Genomic DNA, 12,413 nt, shown 5'->3' with positions numbered 1-12,413 from the left:
CTACACCAATATGTGAAATAGAAAAGCTCCATAATTTTCAGCTATTCCTATTTTTTTCTGTCGAACTTTCACCCACTCCTCACTTTGTTTCTCTAGGATTATCACCATCATCCATCATTTTAAGCTTTCACGAATAGTCTGATCCTGCTAGCCCAGTTGAGCCTCTCACTGGCTAATCACATTCACTTGAAAAGCTTTTGGAAAATAGATTCTCATGCTCCATTCCATAAAACTACCTGTTAATATCAATAGTGTCTACAGTGAGCTTGAGGTACAACAAAGTTTGGGAGTTAAAACCTCAGCTATCTCAGTCTAAATACTTTAAGTTCGTTTTCTCCTTGTTTTCTCCAAGGTAGTTAGCAAAAGAATGGAAAGAGAACAACATCAAAGCATAGAAACAGACAAATTTTCTACACATACTCCTTATACTTCATTATTCTAAGTTATACACAATGTTCAACAGGAGTTTGAAGTTTATTTAGTAATATACATAAGTCATGGCTGACAACTGAGAAAATCCTATTTACATAAACCATCATAGATTAAAAATACATAGTATTTGTACTTTAATACAATAGGGTCCCAGGATTCAAACAAGGAAGCTTGATTCCAGAATTGGCATTATGTAGTTACGTACTCTGCTACAAAGAACTAGTGGAGGTAAACTTTGGCAGTAAAATTCTCAACAAATATTAATGCATTTCATATACATGGCTTTGCATCCGTAGAGGAAGATACAATTCCTTCAGCACATGTGCCAATTTCTGAGTCTTCCCCTACAGAATCCTCAACAGTTTCTTCTTCAGAATCACATTCCTGATTATCCAGTGATTCAAAGTTATCCAGAGGTTCACCATTCAGTCTCTTAAAGAATAAACCAATAATTTATTGTAAAAATGTTAAAACCTAAGTTGATCAGCATATTGATATAGCTGACCTGTATAGCATACTGATATAGCTATGAGATTTTTTTCATCTTGCCCCTCAATAAATTCATTTATAAACAGTGTGATATCAAAGTCTCTACCATGCTAGATCATAGTCAGCAAAGTGTTTAATAATTTGCCTTTTTTTTTAAAAGCACTGAAATGATTTCAGACTATAAACAGGTACTTTCCCAATCAGCTGCAGGGACAACTAGGTGTTCTACATTTTCAATCAGCTGTGGATTAATACTTTTAAGGCAGTTAAGAGAGTTACCACACTATTTCCAAATGCAAACTTCAAACATTAATTCTATCATGGGTCTCAAATGTAAGGTCACAATTCAGTTACATGAAAAGTTTTGATTTGAAAAACTTTCTTCCCATCAGCAAGACAAACTTTTTGCAAACATGAATAAATAAATCTTAAAACCTTTTTAAGGTCAAGTCTGATAAAGCAACACTTACCAGGCTAATTCTTAACAAACACATTAGCTACTTACAAAATGTTTTGAAGTCAGATAAAACCACAAAACTTATTTAGTGTACAAATTAACAATTTTATAAATGACAGTAATGTCAAGCTGGTATTAAAATTAAAACTATCTAAAAATGTGTCAACTATGAAATAATTTTCTATACCTATTTTCCAGGGATAATTCCTTTTAATAACTCTTCCAAAAAAAGATGGTCTTTTGCTTCGTAATAATAATTAAGTTACTGAACTTTTACTCTCTGCAAGTACTCCTTGCAACTGTCCATCTAGTATAACTCATTTAATTCAACTCATTTAATTCTCATAACAAGTCTATAAGGTAGGCATCATTACTCTCATTTTATGGATGAGGAAGATGAAGCCCTGACCAGAGAAACCCACTCTACCCAGCAAACTTAATGGTGTTAGGAAGGAAGTTAAGTCTCAAATGCAGGAAATCTGATTCCAGAGCTCAAACACTTCAAAGGGATCACACTATATACTACCTGAACTTTATAGACAAATACACAAATTTGAACCAGGTAACTATTAAATTACCTACCTCTATTAGCTCTGCCATATACTGTACATGTTCTGCTACTTCTGCCAATTCTTTATTCTCCTTTTTCAGGCGGGCAATTTCATTGTCCTTTTGTTCGATTTCTTTATGAAGCTATATTACATAAATAAAGTTCAGTATTCTATAGATTTGCTTTGCTATAAATCAAATTACATGCCTCCAAGTATATAACGTGGAGGACATGCAGCATAGAATTAACTCTCAACACAACAGGATTCATTTTGTATAATTCTGTCAAGAACTGCATTTTTACTTAAACTTTTCTTAAGCCAATATTAAAGCCAGCTCATATTGCTCTAACAAAATATGCTAAGCAGCAAGAGTAAAACAATCCTGGAATTTTTAAAAATGGTACAAATGATACTCAATACATACTTTCTCATTTTCCTTAAGTGCTTCATACAGCGCCTTCCTCCGTTTTTCTGCCACTTCTTTCCAATATTGAGAGGATGGATTTTCTAAAATAATATTTTACATGTAACTTTAAAAATCATTACTGTCAAAACCCAGTAATTTGTTTCAAAAAAATTTCCAATCTTAGTACCCCCCAATATTGTTTAGTAAGACTCATTTTTAAAAGATTAAAGTTAGAAAATCAGTATTGTATTTTCCCCAACATTTCAAACATTTCAATCCTTCAGAAGAATTACAACAAAAGTACAATAGGTATATCTCTCCCACCTAGATTATTAAAGATTTTTGCAACACATTTGTTTTGTGAGGTCATGTCTTTTTATGTAACAATGACATTTTTACAAAGTCCAATCAGCTATTTTGTACACCATCCTTAATTTTTTATTTCTATCTCCATGATTAGATTCAAACTAAACATTTTTGGCAGGAATACTATATAAGTATAGTATAAGAATACAATGTAAGTATGTATCCTCAGTGTATCATCAAGAAGCACATGCCAATTTGTCATGATATTGAAGATGTTAAATTTGATCATTTGATTAAGATGCTATCTATCAGATTTCTGCCTTGTAAACTTTTTCCCTTAGTAATTAACTAATGATCTGTAGAGTAAAATATTTGAGACTGTGTCAATACCCTGTTCTCCAACAACTTTTTACCTAAGTTTAATTCCATTGATGATTGATGTTTTTGGCTTATATCTATTACTTATATAGTGGATGGAAAATCGATTTTTTTCACTTATGTAATTCCTTCTACATGTAGTAGTTAGCATTATTCTGTAAATAAAAACTTTTCCTACCCCAATTTAAAAGAAAATTTATCAGTATGGACTCATACATCCTTTTGTATTCAATGTATTATAATCCATTCTTGTCGTCATTCATTTTGATGCTCAAATTTTCCCAACTTTAGTCTGTGAGAATCCTTCCAAGATTACGTGTGTTCTTTCAACATGTCCACCCGTTTTTGAGTACTTCCTTATTTTCTGTCACAAGATAATCCATGATCACCTAAAGTTTCCCTGCCCCTGACCTGGAATCAGCAATTTCTCCAAGGAACTTTAGTGAAGAATAGTGTTTAAAACCAAGAACTGGATACAGGGTGTGCTCCTTGCTACAGAGGTGTAGTTTGTTTCTACCTATTTAGGGGCAGTGCTAGGAAATGGAATACTTCAACATGTTACTCATTTGCTCAATCCTAAAATATACACAATTTTTTTTTTTTCAAAATTACAATATCACTGCCAACGAATATAATGAAGTTCAAACAACAAATGTAATAAAGTTTGGGATTTCTTTGCAGTTATTTTAATTTTTACCATATATGCCAAAGGGTTAGATGGATAATGTTTTTCACCTGGGGTTATATTAGCAGTATGATGTATAGTTATTTGTCTTGATATTTAACTTTAGTTTATTTTAACTAATCCTTGATGTAATTTTTAACTTAATCAGATATGAGTGTCACAAATCCTGCTCTTTAATCTACAATATTTTTAAAGAGCTTCTTTATTTCTATCCAGTCAACCTTTCCTAATTTTTCCTAATAAAAATCCTACTGTCTTCTTCTCTTCTTCCTGTTTTCAAGGCAATTCAAAATGAGCCCAAATGTTACTGTGACCTTGAGCAAGTCAATTAACTTCTCTAGGCCTCACTTTTATTATCAGTAATTAACATCCAATGACCTATAATTCACACAGAAATAATAATCTTCCATAATGCTTATAAAATATCAGTTGCTTCTTCTTCTGATGTATACTGCCATTCTATTAAAAACTAATATTTATTACAGACATAATTCTTCTCATTCATCTTCACTCTCTTCATCCATATTTTTACTGGTTTCCTTACGCCATACTCTCCTGGAATACTCAAATTTCTTTCATACTTCAACTCATTATCTAAACATTTTTCTTCTAAAAAGCCTATTTCCAAGTCTTGTAAATCCTTACAAGGCAATCCAATATCAGAGCTGTCATATTAATAACTACCCTTTCCCCCCACCCTTTTCTTTTCCTTCAGAGACTGGGTCTTGCCCTGTCTCCCAGGCTGGAGTGCAGTGGTGCTATCATAGCTCATTGAGGCCACAAACTCTTAGGCTCAAGTGATCCTCCTGACTCATCCTCTTGAGTAGCTGGGAATACAGGCACAAGACACCATGCTCCGCTAATTTTTTCATAGAGATAGAGCCTCACTGTGTTGTCCAAGCTAGTCTCAAACTTCTAGACTCAAGCCATCCTCCTGCCTCAGCCTCCTAAATTGCTGGGCTTACAGGTGTGAGCCACTGCACTGGGCCTCCTTTTCCTAACATTTCATCCACACATGGATCTTGTCAAACAAATGGTCACACAAAAACATTTATAGTGCTGTTATACTAACCCCAGATTACGGCAATTGGCAGAATTCATAATAGTATTAACAAATTCTTCCTTATAATTTAAAATTTTAAGACAAAAGTTATCTATTTTTTCATACCTTTAATCATAAGATCAAATGACTCCTGGGTGACTCCTCCAAGATTTTTATTTTCACTAGATTCTGGGACAATAACCCCAGGGCTGGAAGTTGTAGATGTTAACTGGTCATTCCGATGTTTCCTTTTGGACAAGCCTGTGGACAGCTATAATGAAAACACTTATCAACTGTATTTACTTTGATTTAATTAACAAGAAAATCAGGTGGTTTTTCATTTATGTATTAAAAAAAGAGAACGCGTATCTTTTTTACATCTCTGGATCTTTAAAAAAGTTATACAATTAAAAATTCTACCAAAATGTATAGTAATATTTTAGGAATTTTATTTGCAACAATTATTTTGGATTAGACTGGGGTCTAGAGCTTAGCTGAAATTATTTTTTTAATTTTAATTTTAATTTTTTTTTTTAGACAGTCTCACCCTGTCACCCAAGCTGGAGTGCAGTGGTGTGATCTCGGCTCACTGCAACCTCCTCCTCCCGTGTTCAAGTGATTCTCCTGCCTCAAGCCTTCCGAGCAGCTGAGATTACAATTGTGTGCCACCACACCCAGCTAATGTTTTTGTACTTTTAGTAGAGATGGGGTTTCATCATGTTGGCCAGGCTTGTCTCAAGCTCCTGACCTCAGGCAATCCACCCACCTCGGCCTCCCAAAGTGCTGGGATTACAGGCGTGAGCCACCACACCCGGCGAACTTCTTAAACTGAACAATCAAAACCAAAATCACTTCTATGGGAAATATATAATTGCTATTCCCAAATTATTTTCAAATTTCAACAATGTATGTGTTTCTGACCAAGAAAATAGTAGAAATGTTTTTAATGTAGACATTGTATCACCAGTACCCCATTTGAGCCATATAGTGCATACCTCATTTTCTCTTCCAACAAGAGATCCAGATGCAGACGGCTGAATCATCTTCAGAGTTCTTCTTTGGACAGAACTATTCTAAAAAGTCAAGATAATGAGTTGCAATATGGTTACTTAGTTACTGAGTTGCTATATGGTTATTTAGTTACTGAGTTTCTGTATGCAGTGTTACTCTTAGTCCTTCTATAATTTGGGGGGGGGGGAAGAAACACTAAGAACACAAACCTTATAAAATTTTATAAGGTTACCTATGAACAAGACACTGGTTTAATCAACTGACAAACTTGTTATTTCCAAAAATTACAATAAAGTTTGAAGAATTCTTAAGAATGAATCATATTACCCAAACTAGACACAAACACACGTAACTTCTCTCATTTCAATGTATGCTCTTGCTATGGTCATTTAGTTAATCATATCTAGTTAAAACAAACATAACAAAATTCCTCGGCTCCAACGAACAGTTCAAACTATATATGACAAAATTCTAATACAAGAAGGATATCTGTATTCTCTCCGAAAAATCTTCCACACAAAAACTAAAAACTTACAGGTACTCTTTTATAAAACCAAACATCGTAACATTTATGGTATGAACTCACCAAACAGGTCAACTGGGAGAAAAGGTTAATCATTTACACTGCAAAACATTTCTTTCCCTAATCACAAAGATTCATCTCAGGCTTCCTTAAATCATGAATATCCCCCAAATACTTACATGTACTCACCAAAAGAATGTAATTTTCCAGAACATACTTTACACAAAACAAAGTACATGTGTAAGAGACATCCCCCCTCAATCATTACCTGATAGTAGAAGCAGTTCTGCTTCAAGCCCATTCATTAGAAGGCGGCTAAAATGTCAGTGCCTGAGGCATACTAAACTACTCTAAAATGCCCAAGCTATTGTTTTGGTAAAAATATTGCCTTCCTTGTAATATGTAAATAACTTCCTGTATATTTCATGACCTGAAAGTTCTCTCTTATTTTTGCAAAATATCATTAGTTATACTGCCACCATGGGATAGCAAACAATGGTGAATACTCAAACAAGGTTAGCAAGAACATGATACCATACCAGCGTGAGAAAGTTACTAATTCCACACTGTACCTCACATGACAAGAGTTCACCTTTCCCACGGTCAAGTTTCTACTGCTGATTATTATCTCACCATTTAACTGAAGGACAAACGCCAGCTACTGTGAGAACAAATATTATACCAACATTTCAGATATAATTTAGATTATAGATTAGTCAACAGTCTCCAGACAAATAAAAGAAAATGTAACATTGGAACCTTACTAGTAAGAAGTGTTAATTTATTTAAATGCTTGCTGTTAATAATGGTCAAAGAAGCAAGCTAAATTACTGTCACCAAAAAAAAAAAGAGACCATTTCCAAGATTTAACTTTTATTTATATAAGCTGTATAGACTTTGGCCTAAAACAATGTAATATTATTATTATTTTCTGTATATAGAGTATGCATTGGAATAATAGACTCTTAAAGCCAGAAAGTTTCTTGTATATTAATGGGTTTTAACCTTTTTGGAAAACTATTTAATATTCTGTGAATCCTCTCCCCCAAAAAATTCACATAAAAGTACATTCACACAGAATTTTGCATACAACTCACAAGGATCTACTTTTAGTCCAGTTCCCTCAATTTACAGATAAGTAAACTGAGGCTGAAATGCTAACCCACCCAAGGTCTCAGTTTGGAGGTAGAACCAAAACCAAACAGAACCCAGTAATCTTTATATTCAAGATAGTTTTACTGTAGCTAGTAAACATAATACTTTTTAAAAAAATGTATCTGCTGGAAATATATAAATTATTTGGCTGTGATTTGCTTCAAATTAATCCAATGAAGGAAAAGTGGAGTAAATAAGGACACAGATGAAACCAAATTGGCCATATAGTGGTAATCGCTGAATTGGGGAAGTAAATTATTAAAATACTGACTCTACTTTTAAATATTTCAAAAATTTCATAACAAAAATTTTAAATAATCACACAGAAAGCACTGTGGGAAGATGCCATCATCCTAAATGGAAGCTAATGGAATCAAATTCACAAATTGTCAATGCGAACTATTATTCAAGAAAAATAATGTAAGAATCCTAAGAAAAGCAAGGCAAATAAAAAACCCTTCAAAAGGTATTTGCTTATACTTACCAACGGCTTTTAGGTACTCGATTTAGTTTACTTAATATTAAAACTTTTTTTTTAGGTACAGGGTCTTACTCTGTCACCCAGGCTGGAGTACAGTGAAGCAATCATAACTCACCGAAGCCCAAACTCCTAGGCTCAAGCAATTCCTCCCACACCTCAGCCTCCCAGCAGCTGGGATTACCAGTGGGTGCCACCACACCCAGCTAATTATGGTTTTTTAGAAACAAGGTCTCCCTTTGTTGCCCAGGCTGTTCTCAAACTCTTGAGCTCAATCAATCCTCCTACTTCAGCCTCCCAAGTAGCTGGGATCACAGGCATGAGCCACCATGGGCACCTGGCTCTTTATTTAATTTAAACCCACAAATTGATAATTTTCCTGAAGATGTGGTCCAGTTCCCAAGGTATTCATATTAATTTCTATGGAAGGACCTAGCTAAATTGTAAATTCACTTAGGACCACAAATATGAATCTAGTCAAAATTATAAACTCAAAACTAAACAAACTCTGTCCTGTTGTCCGAACAATAAATACTTGGAATAAGATTTCCAGAGAAAGTATCATATAAGGATTCAAACAGTATTGCAAATCAAATAGGTTAGATGGTAATGAATACGGTATACTCTAGAAAAACGTGTAATATAATGCAAAACATGTCTGTGGTCAAAGACCCTTAATTCTGAAGATATACACCAGGGATTTTAATAACATCATTTCATGAAATATAAGAGTAGAAACAAAGGAGTAATAATCTTATACATAGAAAATCCTAAAGATACTTCTGGAATCTTCACAGAGAAAATACAAAAAGAAAAGAAAATCCTGAAGAATCTACAAAAAAACAATTAGAACTAATAAACAAGTTCAGTAAGGTTTCAGGACACAAAATCAAGATACAAAAGTCAACTCTTTTCCTATGCAGTAGCAATGATCAAATGAGAATGAAATTAAGGAAACAGTTCTATTCACAATAACCACAAAACGAATACTTAGGAAAAAATTTAACATAAATTGCGTAAAATTCATGCTCTGAAAACTACAAACCACTGTTGAAAGACCAAAATAAGAGACAACCCACATTCTTGGGTCACACTTAATATTCTATCGTAATTAGTTTTTTTAAAACGTTCTCTAGTGTTACTCATCCTCTGACTAACTCAAGGCTTACAGAAATTATAGCCAGGCTAAATTTGGCTAAATTATGTCAGAATACTTTTATTTTAACCCCATGCTTTCTACAAAAAAAATTATAGTTATTCAATCACATACCTTTACATTCTCTTTGATTTCTTCTTGTTTGTGCTTCATACTGGGATTCATTATGTAGATGGTGCAGCACAGAAGACTAGTAATTAAAAAACAATATGATTTGCACCCCTGAACGTGGAGTCTAGGTTTAAAACACTTACAATCATAAAAATTATACTATTGTACAGTAGAACTATTATTTTTTCTCTCTTAATCCAAACTCAGCCCTGTTAATGACTAAGGTGACTAAAGTTAATGACTCTTGATATCTATATTTTACATATATACACACATAATAATTATGTCTGAAAAAATGAAATTAATGTATTTTAAACCAATTTTTAAAACTGGTTTAAAATTTCTAAACATATTGTCATGGATTAAATACAGGGCTCTCAAAGATCTGAGAAACAGTCACCAGAAATAGCAAAATATACAGACACTAGGGTCCATCCTAAAGAGCAACATCTTAACTTTCCTGCTTCAAAGACAGATTTAAGGTATAATAAACTCGGCTCTGACAATAACTTAATACCGACTTAATATCTGGTCAAATGAGATCATGCATTTACATTTGTAGGAAATGTTTAACCAGTAACATAAAGTACTAACAAGCAAGAAAGAGGGAAAAGGTAGAAAGGGATATATGTAATGTGATTAACTAGACCACTGGCCAAACTCACAACAAACTCAGCATCTGAACTGCTCCTCCACTGCCCACTACCCACTGCCCCCCGCCGTGTCTGCGCCTGTGCCTACTCGACAGATGTCCCTAATTTTTGTGGCCATGCCTTTACTCAGTGCAGTGGCTTTTCTAACATTAATACATTTTACCCTGTGTCCTGGCGCGCGCGCACACACATGTGCAAACAAAAAAGCTTAGGAAAGGCCGGGCGCGGTGGCTTACATCTGTAATCCCAGCACTTTGGGAGGTCGAGGCAGGCGGATCGCCTGAGTGATCACCAAAGTGCTGGGAGGTCGAGGCAGACGGATCACCTGAGGTCAGGAGTTCGAAACCAGCCTGGCCAACATGGTGAAACTCCGTCTCTACCAAAAATACAAAAATCAGCCGGACACGGTGGTGCTCGCCTGTAGTCCCAGTTACTCGGGAGGCTGAGGCAGAAGTATCGCTTGAAACCGACAGGTGGAGGCTGCAGTGAGCCGAGATTCTGCACTCCAGCCAGCCCGGGGAACAGAGCGAGACTCCGTCTCACAAAAAAAAAAAAAAAAAAAAAAAAAAAAAAAAGCTTAGAAAACAAAACAATCTAATTTGTGCGTGCACCCTGCTATTTTCTACTGCATTTAATGTTAAGAAAATGCGGTTTGGGCCCCAGTAAACAGATCCCAGGCAATGTTCTTCAAACTGTGGGTCGTGATCTCAGAATTATTTAGTAAGTCATAAGCAACACTGCTTAGAAAAATACAACTGAACAGAATGGAATTGAAAAGATGAGAAATATCGCTTCCATCAATGTCTCAGTTGGTTAGATGGCTGTGTCCTAGGTTGCGATGTAAAATGTACTTTAGTATGAAAAAAGCTGAAAACCACTTAGCAGTCTAATCCTTCACAAGTTTCCCACGCCCGTCAGCGACCTTGCACCCTTACTTGCTTGTTATTCTCTAGTTTCTTCAATAGCTAGATTAAAAACCCTAGCATAGGACAGGGGTCCATGCGAACCTCGTATTAGCAACGCCAGTATCCGTTTAATGGGAGACGCAGGGTTCAGCGACCTCTTCCCATGAGCCAAATTTGCTGATCCCTCAGATCAGGACCAGCCATTTAACTGCCAAGAGGATGGATGCCTCGCCTCATCCCCACAGCTAGGCACGCCCAGGCTGAGTCCTTCACCAGCGTTGCACTCCCCAAGCCCGGACCCAGCCAGCTGGTCCCGGAGGCCCAGCGCCAGGCTAGGGGGCGGGCATTGTGGCCCCGCGCGCCCGAACCTACCAACCGCGGCGCGCGACTCGGGAACTGCGCCAGCCAGCCAATAGGGAGCGTGGAAGTGAGAGCGCGCCAAAACCGACCCAGCCAATGGGGCAGTCCCTTGACTCACCTCCCTACCCCGCCGCGCCACCAGCGACCGTTCAACAACCCCTTCGCCCTTACCCCGGCCGCGGCCCCGCAGCTGTCAAAGTAGGACGCGGCTTCAGAGGGTGGCCGGAACGAAAGCGAGTCGTCTAGAGGCTGTGCACCCTGCGCCCCTGCGTACCCACTTCCTGCCGCCTCTTGCACACTTACTGGGTGGAGACGCTCAATCCTTGTAGCGAACGCTGTGGCTGCAGCACCTGGAAAAAGGCCACAGCTCACCTACGCTGATCCCCACTGTCGCTGGAGTGTCCGGCGCGCTCTGCAGTAAAGCCCTACCAACTCCTCTCCCCCGCTCCGAACAACCACGTGACCAACTGACGCAGCGAGAGGCGGGGCCTCTGGAATCCCGCGAATCGCCTCTCCCCCTCGGTCCCGCCCCTTCCTGCGCCTGCGCGGTAGACGGTAGCGAGTACTAAGACCGTGGGGGGTTTTCTGCGATCTGGGAAGTCTGTGCCCTTTGACCCTCCCCACCGACCCAGCTCTGGGAACTTCCTTAAAATGCAAAGTTTTAGCCCTTTACGAAAGGGAGAAAGATTTGCCTCCATTAGTCGTTAACACCGGAAGAACAAAATATTGTATGTGCGTATGTGTTAATATGTCGGACGCGACATACATTTGTGTAAAGCCCTGGCTCCACGGACTCGTAGTTGTATTAGGGGCTTTTATATTTTGGCTTTTTGTGTTTTGACTATGGTATGGTGCAGGAGGAATTGTTCAGGGAGACAATGGTCAGTTAATCCTGCAGCTATTCATTGAGCGCCTTATACGTGCCAATTACTACTGTTCTAGGCACTGAAATTACAACTGCTGTTGCAGTTTGAAGGAGCAGAAACATCTTGGTAATAATTACGTCTAGCCTTTTCCTTATTTTTTTTATTTTTATTTTTAATTGAAACGGTGTCTCGCTCTTTCACCCAGGCTGGAGTGCAGTGGCGCGATCTCGGCTTACTGCAACTTCTGCCCGCTGGGTTCAAGCGATTCTCCTGCCTCAGCCTCCCGAGTAGCTGGGATTACAGGCGCCTGCCACCACGCCCGGCTAATTTTTGCATTTTTTAGTAGAGACAGGGTTTCACCATATTGGTCAGGCTGGTCTCGAACTCCTGACCTCGAGTGATCCACCCGCCTCGGCCTCCCAAAGTGCTGGGATTACGGCCTCCCACCG

General features: G+C 37.5%; 1 protein-coding gene and 1 pseudogene across 5 annotated transcripts; one reads left to right on the top strand and one right to left on the bottom strand.

Annotated features, from left to right (window-relative positions):
• Positions 1 to 409: 409 nt before the first annotated feature.
• On the bottom strand, positions 410 to 11,574 carry GMNN (geminin, DNA replication inhibitor). 5 transcript variants are annotated; one of them, XM_011962797.1, is made up of 7 exons: positions 11,270 to 11,574; positions 9,184 to 9,259; positions 5,742 to 5,819; positions 4,873 to 5,017; positions 2,354 to 2,436; positions 1,961 to 2,071; positions 410 to 864 (listed from the first exon to the last, which is right to left on the bottom strand). In XM_011962797.1, the coding sequence occupies exons 2-7, from the start codon at positions 9,232 to 9,234 to the stop codon at positions 703 to 705; spliced, it is 630 nt and encodes a 209-aa protein (XP_011818187.1). In that variant the 5' UTR covers positions 9,235 to 9,259; positions 11,270 to 11,574; the 3' UTR covers positions 410 to 702. The 5 variants fall into 5 exon arrangements, with proteins under 5 accessions (XP_011818187.1, XP_011818188.1, XP_011818190.1 ...); XM_011962798.1 differs by having other exon boundaries at positions 11,402 to 11,574; XM_011962800.1 differs by having other exon boundaries at positions 11,471 to 11,574.
• The window catches only part of LOC105526827, a 37,019-nt pseudogene continuing 35,567 nt past the window's right edge, over positions 10,962 to 12,413 (top strand).

Source organism: Colobus angolensis, unplaced genomic scaffold (assembly GCF_000951035.1).
Source record: "Colobus angolensis palliatus isolate OR3802 unplaced genomic scaffold, Cang.pa_1.0 Scaffold6, whole genome shotgun sequence".
Taxonomy (NCBI): domain Eukaryota; kingdom Metazoa; phylum Chordata; class Mammalia; order Primates; family Cercopithecidae; genus Colobus; species Colobus angolensis.
This window is presented reverse-complemented; position numbering and strand designations above follow the sequence as displayed.

Bases quoted from the DNA above. Each gene is read 5' to 3' on its own strand.
- GMNN (XM_011962797.1), bottom strand. From the start codon at position 9,234: ATGAATCCCAGTATGAAGCACAAACAAGAAGAAATCAAAGAGAATGTA. The intron at 2,437-4,872 runs GTATGAAAAAAT...ATATTATTTTAG, and splicing joins ATTTGATCTTATGATTAAAG to AAAATCCATCCTCTCAATAT. The intron at 2,072-2,353 runs GTATGTATTGAG...TATGTAATATAG, and splicing joins CACTTAAGGAAAATGAGAAA to CTTCATAAAGAAATCGAACA.